General features: G+C 47.0%; 1 protein-coding gene across 1 annotated transcript; it reads left to right on the top strand.

Moving 5' to 3' along the window:
- The first annotated feature begins 156 nt into the window (after positions 1-156).
- On the top strand, positions 157-4,021 carry LOC27206425 (protein fork head). The gene is given in 1 exon segment (XM_016174526.3): positions 157-4,021. A coding segment is annotated over 1 exon segment (2,079 nt). The 5' UTR covers positions 157-440; the 3' UTR covers positions 2,520-4,021.
- Positions 4,022-16,745: the final 12,724 nt, after the last annotated feature.

The raw sequence follows: 16,745 nt of genomic DNA, 5'->3' as shown, positions 1-16,745 counted from the left end.
ATACAAAAATACAAAGAAAATACAAAAAGAATCGCATCATAATAGAAAATAAATATATATTTTATATGATTATCCCGCACAAATAATTAAGCCACGGTGTGTTTACAAACAAAGCTTAGAATCAGAAACGGAATCGGAATCAGAACCTTCCAGCCAACAAGTGACAAGTGCCGAAGTGCTTTCGATAAAATGCCAGATATATGCAAACCGATTGAAGCAGTGATAGTGCACTGAAACCGCAGTTGATATACGATATATCACAGTAAAGCCACGTTTTAAAGACCTCCTTTTTGATTTTCGTTTTGACTAACGCGTTGCAGAACGCGTTGCCTTTTCCATCGATCCACCAGAGGGCAGCGCCTCCGAAAGCCGGCAACATAACGGCGCAACTATTGAACAGCTTTCTGAAGGGTAGCCCCCACCAGACCACCATTGACATCATGCAGAAGCTCTACGCGGAGCCGCCTCCGAGCAGTGCTCCGGTGAGCATGGCCAGCTCGGGTGGCGGTGGTCCTCCGTCGGGCGGCGGTGGAGGCGGCGGCGGAGGAGGAGGCGGTGGGCCCCCACCGCCCAGCAACAACAACCCGAATCCGACGAGCAACGGCGGCAGCATGAGTCCCCTGGCCCGATCCGCCTACACAATGAACAGCATGGGCCTGCCGGTGGGCGGCATGTCATCGGTTTCCCCTCAGGCGGCGGCCACATTCAGCTCCAGCGTCCTGGACTCGGCGGCGGCGGTGGCCAGCATGAGCGCCAGCATGAGTGCCAGTATGAGCGCCAGCATGAATGCCAGCATGAACGGCAGCATGGGTGCGGCGGCCATGAACTCGATGGGCGGCAACTGCATGACCCCCAGCTCGATGAGCTACGCCAGCATGGGATCACCGCTCGGGAACATGGGTGGCTGCATGGCCATGTCGGCAGCCAGTATGTCGGCGGCAGGATTGAGCGGTACCTATGGTGCCATGCCGCCGGGATCGCGGGAAATGGAGACGGGATCGCCGAATTCCCTAGGCAGATCGCGGGTGGACAAACCAACTACGTACAGAAGGAGCTACACGCATGCCAAGCCGCCATACAGCTACATCTCACTAATCACCATGGCCATCCAGAATAACCCCACCAGAATGCTGACGCTCTCGGAGATCTATCAGTTCATCATGGATCTGTTTCCGTTCTACAGGCAAAATCAGCAGCGCTGGCAGAACTCCATTCGGCATTCGCTGAGCTTTAACGATTGCTTCGTAAAGATTCCCAGGACGCCGGATAAGCCAGGAAAGGGATCGTTTTGGACTCTGCATCCGGATTCGGGGAATATGTTCGAGAACGGGTGCTATTTGCGGCGACAGAAGCGTTTCAAGGACGAGAAGAAGGAGGCCATTAGGCAGCTACACAAGAGTCCGTCGCACAGCAGCCTGGAGGCCACCAGTCCGGGCAAGAAGGATCACGAGGACTCGCACCACATGCACCACCACCACCACAGCCGGCTGGACCACCATCAGCACCACAAGGAGGCGGGCGGAGCATCGATCGCCGGCGTGAATGTCCTGAGTGCGGCGCACAGCAAGGACGCGGAGGCCCTGGCCATGTTGCATGCCAATGCCGAACTGTGCCTCAGCCAGCAGCCGCAGCACGTGCCCACCCATCACCACCACCAGCATCACCAGCTGCAGCAGGAGGAGCTGTCGGCGATGATGGCCAATCGGTGCCATCCGTCGCTGATCAGTGACTACCACTCGTCGATGCATCCGCTGAAGCAGGAGCCCTCTGGCTACACGCCCTCCAGCCACCCGTTCTCCATCAACCGCCTGCTGCCCACGGAGTCCAAGGCGGACATCAAGATGTACGACATGAGCCAGTACGCCGGCTACAACGCCCTCAGTCCGCTGACCAACTCACACGCTGCCTTAGGCCAGGACTCCTACTACCAGAGTCTTGGCTACCATGCGCCCGCCGGAACCACGAGCTTGTGACATCACCAATACCCGCTGGCTTAAGGACGCGCGGAGCAGATGCTGCGCTCGCAGCAGCAACAGCACTTGCAGCAGCAGCACCAGCAACACCAGCAGCAACAGCAGCAGCACCAGCTGCATCAGCAACAGCAGCAGATGCAGCAGTCGGCGCAGCAACTGACATCCGCTTCCAATACACCAGCAACATCAGCAAAGGCCAGCGGCAAGGCGGGATCGGCTTCGGCCTCGGGATCTGGGTCAGGATCGGGTTCAGGATCGGGCTCTAACTACTCACAGAAGCTGCAACAGCAGCACCAGCAGCAGCAACAACAGCAGGCAGCGGCGCAGCAGCAACACCACCAGCAGCAGCAACAACTGCTGCACGAACTACAGGAGGACTCGTCGAACATTACCAGCGATCTGAGCGAGGAGCAACTGCAGCAGCATCAGGCCGCCCAGCAGCAGTTGTACAACAACTATCAGCAGTATGCCGCGGCGGCAGGCTATAGAAATTGGAATCACGGCCTGGCTTTCAATGGAGCCGCCGCCCTGCAGAATCTTCTGTAGCTATAGCTATAGATCCCGATCTCCACAGGCAGCGGCTTTGTTGCGGGCCTGCCAATTAGCGAGTGCAGTGGCGGTGGCTTTTAGCACCTGGCCGCATCCGCATCCGCACTCGCATCCTCATCCTTTCAGCACGTGAGTCTTGGGCCGCAACTCGCAGTTGTACATATAGAGATAGCTATGAAGAGCGCTGCCTTTTGAGTTGTTCAGTTCCAGTACTATATAGATTATATAGATTCTGTTCCGGGGGGTTATTAAATCGAGACGGAGGAGGAGGAGGAGGAGCGAAAGAAACCGTGATGTAGTTGTAAGTGCAGCAGAACTTTTGTTAACATTTTTACGTTTTGCTAATACAAATACAAAATAATAATTCCGTGCCATTTGTTTTCGTTGTTTCGAAACAAGCAATAACAATCAAAGCGGTTATAACTGAAAATTTGAAATCACATTTTAAATGTATCCGAGTAAGGAGAAGATTGAGGAGAGGAGATGTAGAGAAGGGATCGTGTGTAATGTTCTTTCAGAAAACAAAGCCCCAAATGAAACAGTCCCAAAAAGAGAGATACAAATACTAAACCCTTTATCCAAAGGCAATCGCAATCGCAATCGCAATCGAATTCGAATCGCAAAAGATCAAAACCAAAAAGAAATCTAAAACCGAAATCATCATATTGAGCAGTCCAGCAAAACCCTAAGAATCTTCAACTATCTAAGCAACAAAATCTGGCCATGCATAAGAAAACGACACGTTTTAACTGAATAATTTAACAAATTCCCATTTATATATACGCGCATCGATATACGACCATGTATCGCAAAATCCCGCATTTCATTTACATTATGTGTCTTCTGTTGTTGTACGAATTCGTTAGATTAAGGCATTTTGTAAATAATCTATAAATAGATACATTTAAGCAACCCCCTCCCCGAAATACCCAATTTAACTAAGGACCCATTGCAAGCAACCAACTTTTAACTAACTCGAGAATTAATCAAATTGTATGAAATTATGCCACACCACTTGAAAGTAAACATAATATAAATATAAATACTGTATAGCATTTAACGTTTAATTAGCATAAATAATGAAAGCAAAAAACAAAAAGGAAAAAAAATCACATAAAAAGCGAAACTGCAATTATTATTCAATAATTTTTAATATTAGTTATATTGTGCGTAATGAAAAATAAAAAACCAATTGCAAACACAAAACAAAGACCCATTTTTACATTGAGCTAAGCTAATTAATTAAACTTGATAAAAAATAGTCTAAATATAAACACAACCACACACACATACTGACACTGACAGACACAGAAACAAATGAAAATTATTGTAAAATACACAATATAAAATTCAATAAATGTCAATGCAAGAATTAAAATCCAACTCTAAAGCTAGTAAAATTAATATTATTATAAATCATGCAAAACAAACACAACGTCAACGACAACCAAAATCGACTATTTTAATGTTTGAAATACAAGAAAAAGGAAAAAAAAGTACCATAAATTAGTTTTCATTTCCCAACCTTTGTTGACTCAAGCAACTGACCTCCAACAATCATTTATATATTGATTGGGCCGCCCGGATGGCTGACTATCTCCATCGACGGTATCGACGCTATCAATGCAGCGAATTCGAATTGAACGACCGATAGCTGAGCTGAGTAGTTCCAGGAGTCGCTATCTTATCGCCGTCACTCAGATGCAGAGTGCAGTTTTCCACCACTACCATGCCGCGATAAACCCTTATCGCCGTGCACTCATAAATTGCAACGGAACAAGAAGGTAAACAACCAGGATGGGACATGGGACCCATCCCAACCCATCCCATCCCGTCCCATCCCGTCCCATACCGTCCCATTCCCGCCCGGACTTGACACACTGACTAACCCATCTCAGTCCAGGCACAACCCAGCCCGATCCCCCTGGCCAAAAAGAGCGCGTAGGGTAGTGGATATCTTCTGCCCGACTCGACTCCCCTCTGTTTGCTTTCTAGTAATATTCATGGAGCACTACGAGTCGAGTTCGAGCACCTTCCCTATCGCTGCAATGGACCTTATCGCTGCAATATAACCCAACAGAGCCTGATCCGACGCAGTTCCCCCTGGCGAACTACAACCACCTTTTGATTAACATCGGTGTGATTCATTTGGAAGAATCTACGATCCAGGTCCTACGATTCTCGGACATTCCGAAGACATTAAAATTATTGCTTATCTAGAGCTCGGGCATGAGCGTGTTTGACGAGCAGTTGTCGCTTTTAATTAAGCGGGAAGGTCACCATTTTCAATATGTCCATACGACACATTTTATTTATATGTACATGTACATACATGTGCCTGTGGGGGCGACTGGACTGGCTTTAATACATTTTTTATAGCCTCCAAGCCGACTGGAGCTGTTCCATAAAGAGTTCGCTTTGTTGTTCAGCTGGGGTCGTGCCGTCGACGGTATTGGATTGTATTGGACTGGAAATGGGCACGGCGGTTAGGGGATAGGGGATAGGGGATTGTGGGATCGGGGGACCTGGGAATGGGTGACTTGGTCTGGGTCTCGGTCTCCAGCAAAAGCGACAACAAACGAAGCGCCATTTTGTTGTCGCTTCAATTTCGATTTTTCCTTGACATTGTGACTGTCAGCGTTCTGGCGGAGTTTCTTCATTTTACCCCGGCTGGCAAACAACCCCATCTGGGCTGGCTTAGGAAATCTGTGTTTTGGGGTTGGTTCGGCTAAACTGACAACCACCCAACCACCCACTCGAACCCCCGCCGAGCCCGTCCACAATTTATATATCGATGCCTTAATGCCAGACATGCGCGCTAAAGACGCTCCAGAGTTTGTTGAGCTCTCTAGACAAGGCGGCCCGGCTATATTCCATATCTATATCTATATCTACATATACATCTATATCTATATCTATATCTATATCTATTCATAAATGCCACACCACAGACTGCCACCGCTGTAGCCATCAATTTGCAATTATTTTTGCCGGAGACCGATTTAAAATTCTATTTCCACCAACAAGTTCAGCTGCACTCTCTCTTTCACAAAACTGGCAAAACAAAGGCATTTCGAAATCGGCAAATAGGAACATTTTGTCATGACATTTGTCGGGTCATTAAAAATTTATGATAGTTCCGTGAAAGTCATCGAATAATGTCTGGGAACCCCCTCTTTTCATATTATGTGCATGCATCTATTTGATAAAATGTATTATTTACACAAGCAAAATTCAGCAAAAATGCCAAGTTTAAATTGAATTCAGAGTGAAAAGTTTCAGACACTTTTCCAAAAGCAACCGAATTTCAGTTCGGTTTTCCCGCAGCACAGATTGTGGCAACAAAGTTGAATTCAGTCGAGTTTCTGGCCAAAAGCCCCGGCTGCTTTTGCTGCTAATAAAGAACCACAATCTTGTAGTAATATTCTAATGGAATATTTAATTTTAAAACGAGACACTGCCAACTCGGAGCGTACAAAGCGAGGAGAATCCCTGCGAAGCGTTGAAAAAGTGGTCGGGCAACCCTTTTTTCCTCAGCTTATGCCGGATGGATACACAGGAAGTAGTGCCTTTGCCATCCTCCCAGCTCCGTACTCCCTCTCCTCCTGCTCCTTGATCTCCAAACAGCAAGGCACTCAAAGACAGCGCAAGTACACTGGATTAAAAAGTGGTTAAGCATTAGGATTGCCTCAAAACATAATAGTTAACCAAATCGTTTGCATTTACTATTTTCTATAGTCAGTAGCTCACAATAATGGCAAATCTTTTCTATTCAAAAAGCATTAATTATGTTGGTAAGATCACATTTTTCGCTCATGTGCTAGTATGTGCCATTAAGCATGGCATGATTAATGCGATTGTGGCACTCAAAGTTTTGCAATCTAGTCGGCTTACTTAATAGTAAGAAAATAGTATGGGTATAGTATAAATTCCATAGTGTCAGTGCTGACTTGAATACTCAAGCGCCAAGAATTATTAATGGTATTTCGAATCACTTGTTTAATAGTGAATGTAGTCCATGGGAACATATGTTTCTTTTTGCCAGTGTATCCATCTCCTGGTTGGAGGTGGTGGAAACGGAGGATGTAGTCGTGGATGTCGCTGCAGGGGCAGCACTCGCTTGGTTGGTTGGCTGGTTGGCTGGATGGTTCCATCTCTCCACGTGGACCCCCATGGACCCGGACCCGCCTCTGCGATCTCCACTCGCTTTGTGCACTGCTTTTTCATTATAATAATACTTTGTAATTAGGTTTTCGAAAGTTAATTAAAATTCGGTTATGAAAGCGGAAACTTTCTCATGAACGCTTCCGGTTATAAAAACGCATGATGGCGGATGGGTTGAGAGTTTTGCCGTTCCGGGTGGTGGGGTTTTTTTTGGGGGGTTCAGTCCTTGTGGGTGGGGCTACCCGGTTAGGCAAATGGAAAACGCCTGGGTAGAAAAAAAGGGTAGAAGCATGAGAGGGAAAAAGGATTTTCGGTCTACAGTTGAGACAAGCAGGGAATAAAAGATGAAAACGTACAAGGAACCGAAAATGTGGGGGGGTGGTCTCTTTTTTGGCACAGGGAAAAAGGACACGGTGTGGATACAGCGGGCACGGCGGCTGTACAGCAGACAACGGACTGGCGCTCTCAACTTTGTTTCGAGAAAATTTTTGTGCAAACATTTCTGTGAAATTAAAAAATACATATTATATTTTAATGAGCAAAATGGCTGCCTGCCATCGTGTTGTCACGTTTTAATGCCAGCCGCGCCCAGAAACGCAAGGTTGCCATTGCCAGGCATTGCGAACGGGATAATTAAAATGATGACTTGAAAATAAATTGCCGTTATCTCTGACCAACAGGCTGGCTCTGTGCGCTCTGCCTCTGCTGCGCTCGGCTGTTCTGTTCTGTTCTGTGACCCCACCCAAAACCGTTGCCGGTTGTCGATGACACGTCGATGTCGACAGCGCCCCATCATTATGAAGTGGGTGGGTGGGCACTGCTGGCCCAGGTCCTCGTCCTGGCGAGTGTCCTCGGTGTCCTTTTGGCGGGTCCGTTGCTGTGTGTGTGTGCTCTATCAGCGCCTGCCGCTGCTGCGTGCTTGAGAACGACACTTACGGATTAGGCCAGCACCAGCGCCATCACCACGAAGCATCACCATCAGCATCAGCAGCAACAGCAAGCGAAGCAGCCAACAGCAACATCTGATGTCCTTTTGGCCGCTGCAGCCTCTTCCTTGCTGCATTGTTCGCTCTCCTTGTTTATCTAAAACATTCCACACATAATTAGCAGCAAAGCTCTGCAGTGCCACACCCTCATTTCCTGGCTGGCAAATTGAAATTAATCCGCGAAACCTTACGCTCGAAAATGCGGGCACGTGTCCTTCGGCGCAAAGGAGTTCCGAAAGTCCTGCCACGCGTCATCCTCTGCCCTCCGACAATCAAAACATTACAAATCTGTATGGGCTGAGTGTGAAATCTGCTGGGCATTATCTGAAAACAAAGTGCCATACGTTTTGGCCGATATCTTGGACTATATCTGCTGCCGATGATGGCCGGCAACAGCGGGCTTAGCTGCAACGTCAACGCATTAATCACGTTTCGGCATGGGTATGGATGGTATGGAAAGGTATAGGAATTGGTATAGTAGGAATCGCTGGGGAGTGGGTGGTTGCCCATTTGTGGTTGGTGGGTGGCTCGGCTCGGCTCGGTGGGTTGACAGTGACTGATGTGCTGGGAAAGAGGAGGTCGGACGGGCGGTTAGGAAGGCGGCTTATCGATTGGCAGTTCGAACACACCTTTATCGTGGAGCAGCAGCCCATTCGATTGGATGAAATTTCAGACGACCACATGGCTGGCATCTAATAATCAAATTGCATTTTGACAGGCCAACAGTAGGGGAGTATGGTGGCATGGGAGTGTGGGATGGAACTCATTAGGAGCTGAGTATGATGAATGAACACAGCACGCAGTGTTTGGCCAGCGGCAGAAAGTCTTATTGGAAATGTTTAAAGCCAGCAGGAAAATGAAAAAAGTATCCGGATAGCATTCAGCATTCCGGGCGAATGAGTGCTCCGCATCGCAGGTTGATTATTTATTTTTGTTTTAATTAAAACTCGCACGAAATGCACTCGCAATGTTTTTCATTTAAATGCAATTAAGTTAATGCCCGGCACAAACGGCGGAAAGTATACAGATACATTTAGCATTTGGCAAAAATCAAATCAAAATCTCGTATTAAATTAATTCGATTTGTTTGAAAATGTGTTTGCATACGCAGGCGAAATTAATGCGAAAATGGGGAGTGGGCGTGGAAGTAGGCGTGGCAGCTGGCCCATCCGGTTCCGGTTGCGAATGCCGAACAGCGGAAAGCGGAAACGGACATGGTCATGGTCCGATCTGCTCGGTTGTTTGCGGAAAACGCCTCACTGCATAAATGGACGAGTGAGTGATTGAATGGGTTCCACAGCCACATCAAATCACATTCACATCCATACTCACATTCACACAACGAACAACAAGGATAAACAAATTTGGCAGAGGCAACAGTTTCATGCAATCTAATTCACAATTAATGACAAATTCCCTGCCACTTACGAGTCTACGTGGGCATGTGTGTATGCATGTGTATGTGCGTACGAGTATCTGTGTGTTGCAAGCGAAAATATTTGCACAATAATTAATTGAATAATGTCAATAAATTTTCAACACATTTCCTCACTGACACACACACACACACACAATGTGAGCCAAACTTTCCCAGACTCACACATGTCCGTGCACAGGACAAACACATTTGCGTACGAAGGAGCAAGGGAGTCGAGTCCTGACCCGCTTCCAACTTGGGACAATGTGCTCGCCAACTGGACAAGTTTGTCTGCCATTCCTCGACCATCCAACGGACTCGTTCCAGCAGCGAATCCGCCTCTCCGCCGCTTCTGCCCTCCAGTTCCCCAGCTCTCCAGCTCTCCGGCTCTCCGTGGTGGTGATGGTGCGATTAGGCGAAACGAATCAACAAATCAACACACTCAGCAAATTCGTCAGCAGGATGCGGATGCCGTTCGCCACTGCTGGTGCACATTGTGTCTCATTTCCATTTTCAGCAAGACCAAGAGCAAAAGCAAAAGCAGCACGACCAGCAGCAGCCGACGTCGACTGTTCAAAAGTTTGTCTTTCAATTTCGAAAATGGTATTTGTCAAGTGGGTGCCCCAACCCATCGCTTCCCCCATCCCCTCTCCCAGTCCACCCACTATGCCACCCCCACATGCTTCACCCTTCTGTTGGGCTTTTGGATTTGCATAGCTCAGCAGGAGCAGCTCGCCCGGACCGAACCGCTTGAATCGTAGGGTCCATGTGTGTCCTTCAAATGGCTCAAGTGGCGTTGAGCAACAGCCCCGGGAAAAGGCGACTCCGGCTGACACACAGACCGGCTGCCCCAATTCCGGGCTTTTTCCTGGCCTTTCGCATGTGAGCGCCGCTTGTTTTACTCCGAAAAAACATCCGAGTTGGTCAGCTTGGGAGAAGGATAATAAGGCTTGGTCGTGATCGGTATTTAAATGTTCGTGGTTTTTAGTTGAAGAACTGCACAGCATAGATTCAGAAAGAAATCTGTCATTGATTAACTTTTCCTAGACAACCTTTTCCATAGGTATGAAAGTAAACCAAAAGTATGTAAATGATTCTAAATGCGAATTGTTGTGGATGTTTGCCAGTTGATGAGATACATTCAATCGATGGCTCATAGGTGAATGCGCTGGCATCCTTTTGCCCGGCAGGCTTGATCCTTGATTCCATTCATGAATCGCTAGCTAGGGAAATAGGGAATGGGATGAGCAGGACGGACAGGACAACAGAACCGATCTGGCATGAGAGCGACCGAGGTAGGATCCCAGAGCAATTGTTAAGCCAGCTAAGCCATCAAAACAAGGACCATTCAAAGCAGCGACGACTCACGGCATCTTAAGCCAATAAAGAAAACAGGATAAGCCATCATTTCCGAATTGCAAGTCAAAAGGATGTAAGCAGGCGGAATTCCCCGCAAAACATCAAATGAGCAAATGCGCAAATGAGCGCCGAGTCGGGGGAAATGCACTTTTCCCTGTCATGTGTTCGAGAGTGCTCAAACAGTTTTTCCGGCCAATTGAGCAGGGGCCACAACAACTACCAGAAGTTACCCAGAAAGTTACGTGGAGTGGGCGGAGGAAGCCCCGGTGGCAAAGCTCACCGCATAGCACATGTAAATGTCAGAGCTGGCAAATCCTCCGTAATTGATTGAGCCCATGGAGCGAAGCTTACCGACTGTCGCCGCGGGTGCAATCCCAATAAAATTCGAAATCCGTAATGCTGCAGCTCTCCGGCGGCTAAGTACCTGCTCCGCACTCGGGCACAATGGGCGCCCATTCATAAGGCGACTGTCAATCATGTCTAACCCGTCGACAAAACGTCGCCGCGCCGAAGAATTTCGAGCCACCCCGGGGAAAATTCGTGCAGATGTTCTAGGGTCACGAAAAACAAAAAAAAAAAAACAAAACATAAAAAAGAAAATTCTTAAACCTGACTGACATGCAAATAAATGTCAGGTGCAAGTCCCGGGGTCAGATCAAAGTCTTGAAAAGTCTGCGGCCCAAATGCTAACAGCAGGTCAACTAGCCAGCTCAAAATATTTTCCACATTATATATCTACTAGCTGTTATCTATGCGTAATGTGCCAATATTTTTACATGTTAAACAATTGTCGCTGCCCCTTTATGGCCCTCTGGCCCGAGGACTGACAACTAAATTAAGCCATTTGTCACAGCTTATTTTCACATATGCTGGCATTTAGCACGCAGGTTACTCGGAAAGTGCACCCCAATCCGGGGGAGTAAGCCCCGGAATCAGCCTCCGTCCGGCGGTGGTGACAGACGCCTTTTGATTGGAAATATTCCGGCGTGGTCGGGCATTAGAATAACAGCAACGGAAATCCAATGAAAACAAAACCGCCCATCAACACCCTCGAAATAAATTGCCATGACATGGAAGTGCCAGTGGGTGGGTGGGTTATGTCGATTTCATTGTGGGTTCTCCTGCCTCGCAGGACATAAAGGAGCTGTGTTGTTTTTGTTATTGTTGCTGATGCTGATGCTGTTGTTGCTCTTGTTCCGCGTGTCTTTGTGCCCAGGAAGACCCTTGGACCCCGGGACTCGTGTAGCATTTAATTGAAATGGGCGCGAGCGTTTGTTTCTACATTTTATGCTCACTAGCCGCATTAAAGTGCTAATGCACTGTTGTTGTTCTTGGCCGGGACAACCCCTAAACCGCCCAACAACAAAACGGCCGTCTGCCCTCACACCCGATTCACGAACAATCAACCCCAAATAATAGCAAGGATTATGCCATACATCAGGACGAAGGCTTGGGTTCTTGCTCGAAGGTCCTGGCTGACTGACTGACTGGGCTCGGCGCACCGAGTCCTGGCGACAGGGCGCAGGAGCGATAGAGACAGAGTGCATTGTCCTGACAGCAGAGAGGAAAGTAGAAATGTTATTGTGAAACTCGAAATACTCTTCCAATATAAAATATATACGTTATGCTTTCTATGTTTAACTAATGCAAAAATAAATAAAATAATTTATTTGTTGGGATCTTACAACTTGTACATGTTGTCTAACTATCTCAATATGAACATTACACTTGTTTTTTACAAAAGTGTATTGGCGTGATGGAAGAGTATTCAAATAGTTTTCTATAGTTTCTTTGATTTTTTTCCAAAGGGGACGCTTTAGCTGCCGGATTGCTCTTCATCATCGTCATTTCCATCGACGTCGACATCCCGACGTCCCCTTCCAATTCACTTGGTCTCGTATTCTCGTTTTTGGTGTATGTTTTGAGGCTACAGATATCAGGGCAATAAAATAATTGCGACAATAAGCGTTTCATTATTCATTTGTGTGACTGCAAGGGGCGAGCAATTTGTGAGCAGGTCGACCCACCGGGTGGTGCTGGCTGATGGCTGCTGGTGGGTGGGAGGCGGGAAAAGTCGACCCGGGATGGAGTAAAATGCGGTGACGGATACGGATCGGCACTGATTGCAGGGGTGGTGACTGGCCTGAGCTGATGTTAATCCAACTGTGCTCGGCTTTACTGGCTCTCATGCCCATTGCCGTTTTAGCAGTTAATAGTTTGGTACTCCGGCACTAAACTTTGATTTTCCCATTTCGGAATGGGTAAGGTTGTCATAAAGGGCGGAGGAGGAGGGTGGCTGGCTGGCTGATGATCTTGATTTGATTAGGCCGGCGTTAATACAATTGATATTCCAGCAATGGGCTAATATAAAACTGCGTTTAGCCTTTTTTGTTTGGGTTGATGTTGCTGTTGTTGTGCTCTAAGCCGCACAAAGTCGTTGCAGTTGGTTGATTGCTTTTTTATTCCGACATTTGTTTGCCTGCCGGAGGATAAGCCAATTGCAATCTGGACTCTTCACATTGCTTGCAGACACTTCAAGCTAATTGCAGGCATTCCAGCATTAATCTGGGAAAAAAGTGCGAAAAAAGCGTGGAAAAAGCTTGGCTCAAACCAACTTCAATTGATTGGCCTGGCCAATTGCAGTTTAATCTTTCGTCTGCCATTCGATTCCGCTTAATTGCACGGCTGGGTCAACTGTCTGTCTTAGCCAAAAAGGAAAATCGCTGGAAATAATTATAATTGAGGGCTCAGAAACCGCTTGAATTTACATTCTTTTTCTACTTGCAGAAACTCATTGGAAATTTCTTAATTGAGTTTGCATAATTAGCGCGCTTAATCGTCATTGAATCTGCATATTAATTGGGTCTCAATTTTTTTTTTTTTTGGTGAACACAACTGGAAAAGGGTCCTAACTTTGGCTTTAATCGATGTGCCAGTGTCAATGACTTCTCATTCGGCATTTACTATGCGATTTTAATTTTGTGTATATATTTGTGTGTTTGCATTGACAAATGCACAGTCAAAGCTGAAAATAAACAAAAGGCGAATAGCCACCCAGAATATCTCCTTCCGAATCGCAGTTGTGTGCCCAAGCCCAACTATATAGTACACAATACAGTCTTCAAATGCGCTGCTACCTTGCGCTTGTTATTACAGCAAACAAATGAAAGTGAAAGCACAAATTTTGCAATGCTTTCGCTTTGCTTTTTTTCGGAATACTACTATGGAGTACTACTGCTTTTTCCCGCTTTCATGGTTGTGGACTTGGCGAGACGGAAGACGAGGAAAGCGCGACGTTCGTTCACTTTGGTGCCAAAATTGCTTCCGAAATCAACCAGAATGTGTGTGTGTGTGTTGGCCATGTTGTGTTGGCCATCCCAAACATACCAACACATCCACGACGAAGCCCGGCTAGAACCCAAAGAGCCATGGAAGAGAGCTGGAGCTCGGCTGTCGAGTTTGAGTTTGCTGCTCAAATATTATGCGAACGCAAATATTTTTATTTAGTAAATGTCATTTATTATTTATGTTTATTCGAGCACTTATCTAGCGCTGCTTAACAACTTTGGCTCTAATGCAGCCAGGGGAGCGGAATGTGGCAAGTTGCCGATTGCGTGGTGGCAAGGGGGCAAGGTCGATCCAATTGGATCGAATCGAGCCGCATCGCAAAGCGGAATCAACAAGAAATCCAACCGGCATCCAGGAGGCGGAGGACACGCCCACGCATGGTATTTCAGGCCAGGACGATTCCGGAGGATTCAGGACGATTCCGGATGGCGGCGGGAATAAATTTAAACTCAAACTAAACTTGCGAGTAAATAGAAATACAAAAAGGCAAACAAAAACAATGCCGCTGTGCCAGTAAGGATGTCGGTGGCAATCCGGCTCCCCTACCATCAGTACACTTAAATAAAGTAAATAGTTTTTATAAAATTTCTGTGTATTAAAAACTATTAAGGTATAGGATTCTCTAATTGTCCATTGTATTAAATGTTTGCTAAAGATAATTAGCCTATACAAGATCTACATCTGAATCCTGAAATAGTGGTGGTACTGGTTGGGCTTTTCGGAATATTTTTTCCAGTGCAGCCGGAGTCGCAGGCAAATGGCGGACAGAGTGTACACAAGCCGCCGTCTAGCGCATGTCTGCCAAGTGCGAAATGGGGGCGACCTGCTGCTCCTCCCGCTCCGGCTGTCCCCCAGCTCCTCCGAATCCCCGCCTGCAGTCGCTGGCTGCCAATATTTGTGATTGTTTCGTATTCGATTTTCATAGCGGTGCAGTGTCCTTGGCGGCGAGGATGGGAGTGCGGGAATAGGGAGCTGGCATCGAAGTGGGTACACATCGTTGGTGGGGCTATGTGCATTGGGGTAGCTCTGGAGCCCTGGAACTGGAGCTCTCTATGAATGACTTTTTCTTTTTTGTTGCGGCTTCTCTGTGCGCCCGCTCTTGTTGTTGTTCTTGTGCTGCTACGATTATTGTTATTAGTCGAGCAAACAAATTGGTAAATAATAAATATTTTTCAGTTAAATATTGTTAGTAGAATGCCTCTTGCGGACTTGCAGGGCCAACTAGCTGCGGCACGAGCCTTCTTTTTTCCCGATTTTTATTGCCACAAAGTGTGAGTGTGAGTGGTGGATATGTAGATCTCTGGAACAGGCCAAGCCACATTGCCAATGACTTGCGCTTTCGTCCATGTGTACACACGGAGTGGAGTTTATGTGTGTGCCGAGGGAAATTGGTAGCCCACATTTACAAAATCAGAAAAGCGCTTGATTTGTAAAATATTTGCTTTGCGCAAACGAACGCAGCACAGCAATTGTTCAATTCATACAGGCATTGGAGCTCCCCACCTACTCCTCCTCCTCCTCCTCCTTCGGCTACAGCTCCTCCTCCGTTTCCGTCTTCGATTCCAACCTGGGCCGCACAGCTCCCTGGCTTGGAGCTGGAGTGCCGGTGATGTTGTCGTCATGTTTGAAAATGTTTATGGAACGACACCTGTAGGTGATAATAATAAACAATCGAAGCACGACGCCCACGACTGCCAATCGATGTGTTTTTGGGAGCCACAATGGAGCAGGCACACATTTGTATGCATAGGTAAATATGAGGATTAAAATTAGCTGGAGCTCTAGGGAGTCAGTACTCTTGCGGGGGAGATTTGCTCCGAGTTGATAGTTTGAAAGTGGCTGATGCGACAAGGGGATGCACTGGATTTAGCCAATCTTCTAGCGTCACAGATAAGATACGAGGGAAATAGTTGAGGATAGTAGTAGATCTGACTTATAAGCTCTACTAATACTCTGCGAGTGGTGAAAATATAATTAGCATATGCAGAATTTTTAATATCTTTCGGTTTTGCTAAGTGGGACTGCTTCTTTACATTTCATGAGAACTTTTCTGACTTCCTCCCGGCCCGAGGAATACTCATCATGCCTTTTGCCAGCGGAATCCCCTTTAATGGCCAGCCCATGTAAGAGTGCAGGAATTTCTTGGAATTCCATTGGGGCTTTTGCTTTTCACACCGGGCTCGAGCTTCCAACGCACTCAGTCGGTCAAGCCTTTTTTTGTTTTAGCCCTGGCTTTGTTTGTCCATTTGAGTGGTTTTGGTTACTTTGACGCACTGTGATCTTAATTTTTCGCTACAAAAGCCGCAGCAGGGCAAACAATAATTTGGATATTCAAATGCGGCTGGGGATGTTGAAAACTTGAAAATATGTCCGAGATCGACGATCGACGATTTGTGGACTATTTGCGAAAGCATTAAGCATTAAGAGGGGATTGTCCCGGCATGCGGGATCGCAGTGCTTTACTTTCCCATGTGGGTTGGGTGGATTTTTACGGCGTTTTAATAAACCCCAATGCGGCGGCATACTTTTTTTGTACACTTCTCGGAAAAGTTGTAAATTGCACTTTGTAAACAAGAAAAGGCTGGGCATGGAATGGCGGAGAATCAACGACGCTAAGACCCCGTCGTCGTTTATCTCTGGCGTGGCTATGTGATAAAGTCGCGGTCCGCGTGGAAGCCACCTCATTATCTGGATCAGGTACCGACCTGGGACCGACCAGAGAACAGGAAGACGCACAAGGCACTCGCGTATCTGTATCTTGAACTGGCGTTGGATGTGGAGGTGGAGGTGCCTTATCTAATCTCGGGCTGCATAAATGCAAATAACGAAAGATCGCTACGATCGCCGTACCCCGTACCGCTGTACTTCAGTACCGCTGTACCGCCGTATAATGAGGCAGTTGTCGAGGCTATGGCGATAAGCCCTCCGGTGAATGCATCCGGAGAGAAG

The sequence above is a fragment of the Drosophila simulans genome, chromosome 3R, assembly GCF_016746395.2.
Source record: "Drosophila simulans strain w501 chromosome 3R, Prin_Dsim_3.1, whole genome shotgun sequence".
Lineage (NCBI taxonomy): Eukaryota > Metazoa > Arthropoda > Insecta > Diptera > Drosophilidae > Drosophila > Drosophila simulans.
Note: the sequence above shows the minus strand (reverse complement) of the source record. Positions and strands in the feature narration are given on the sequence as shown.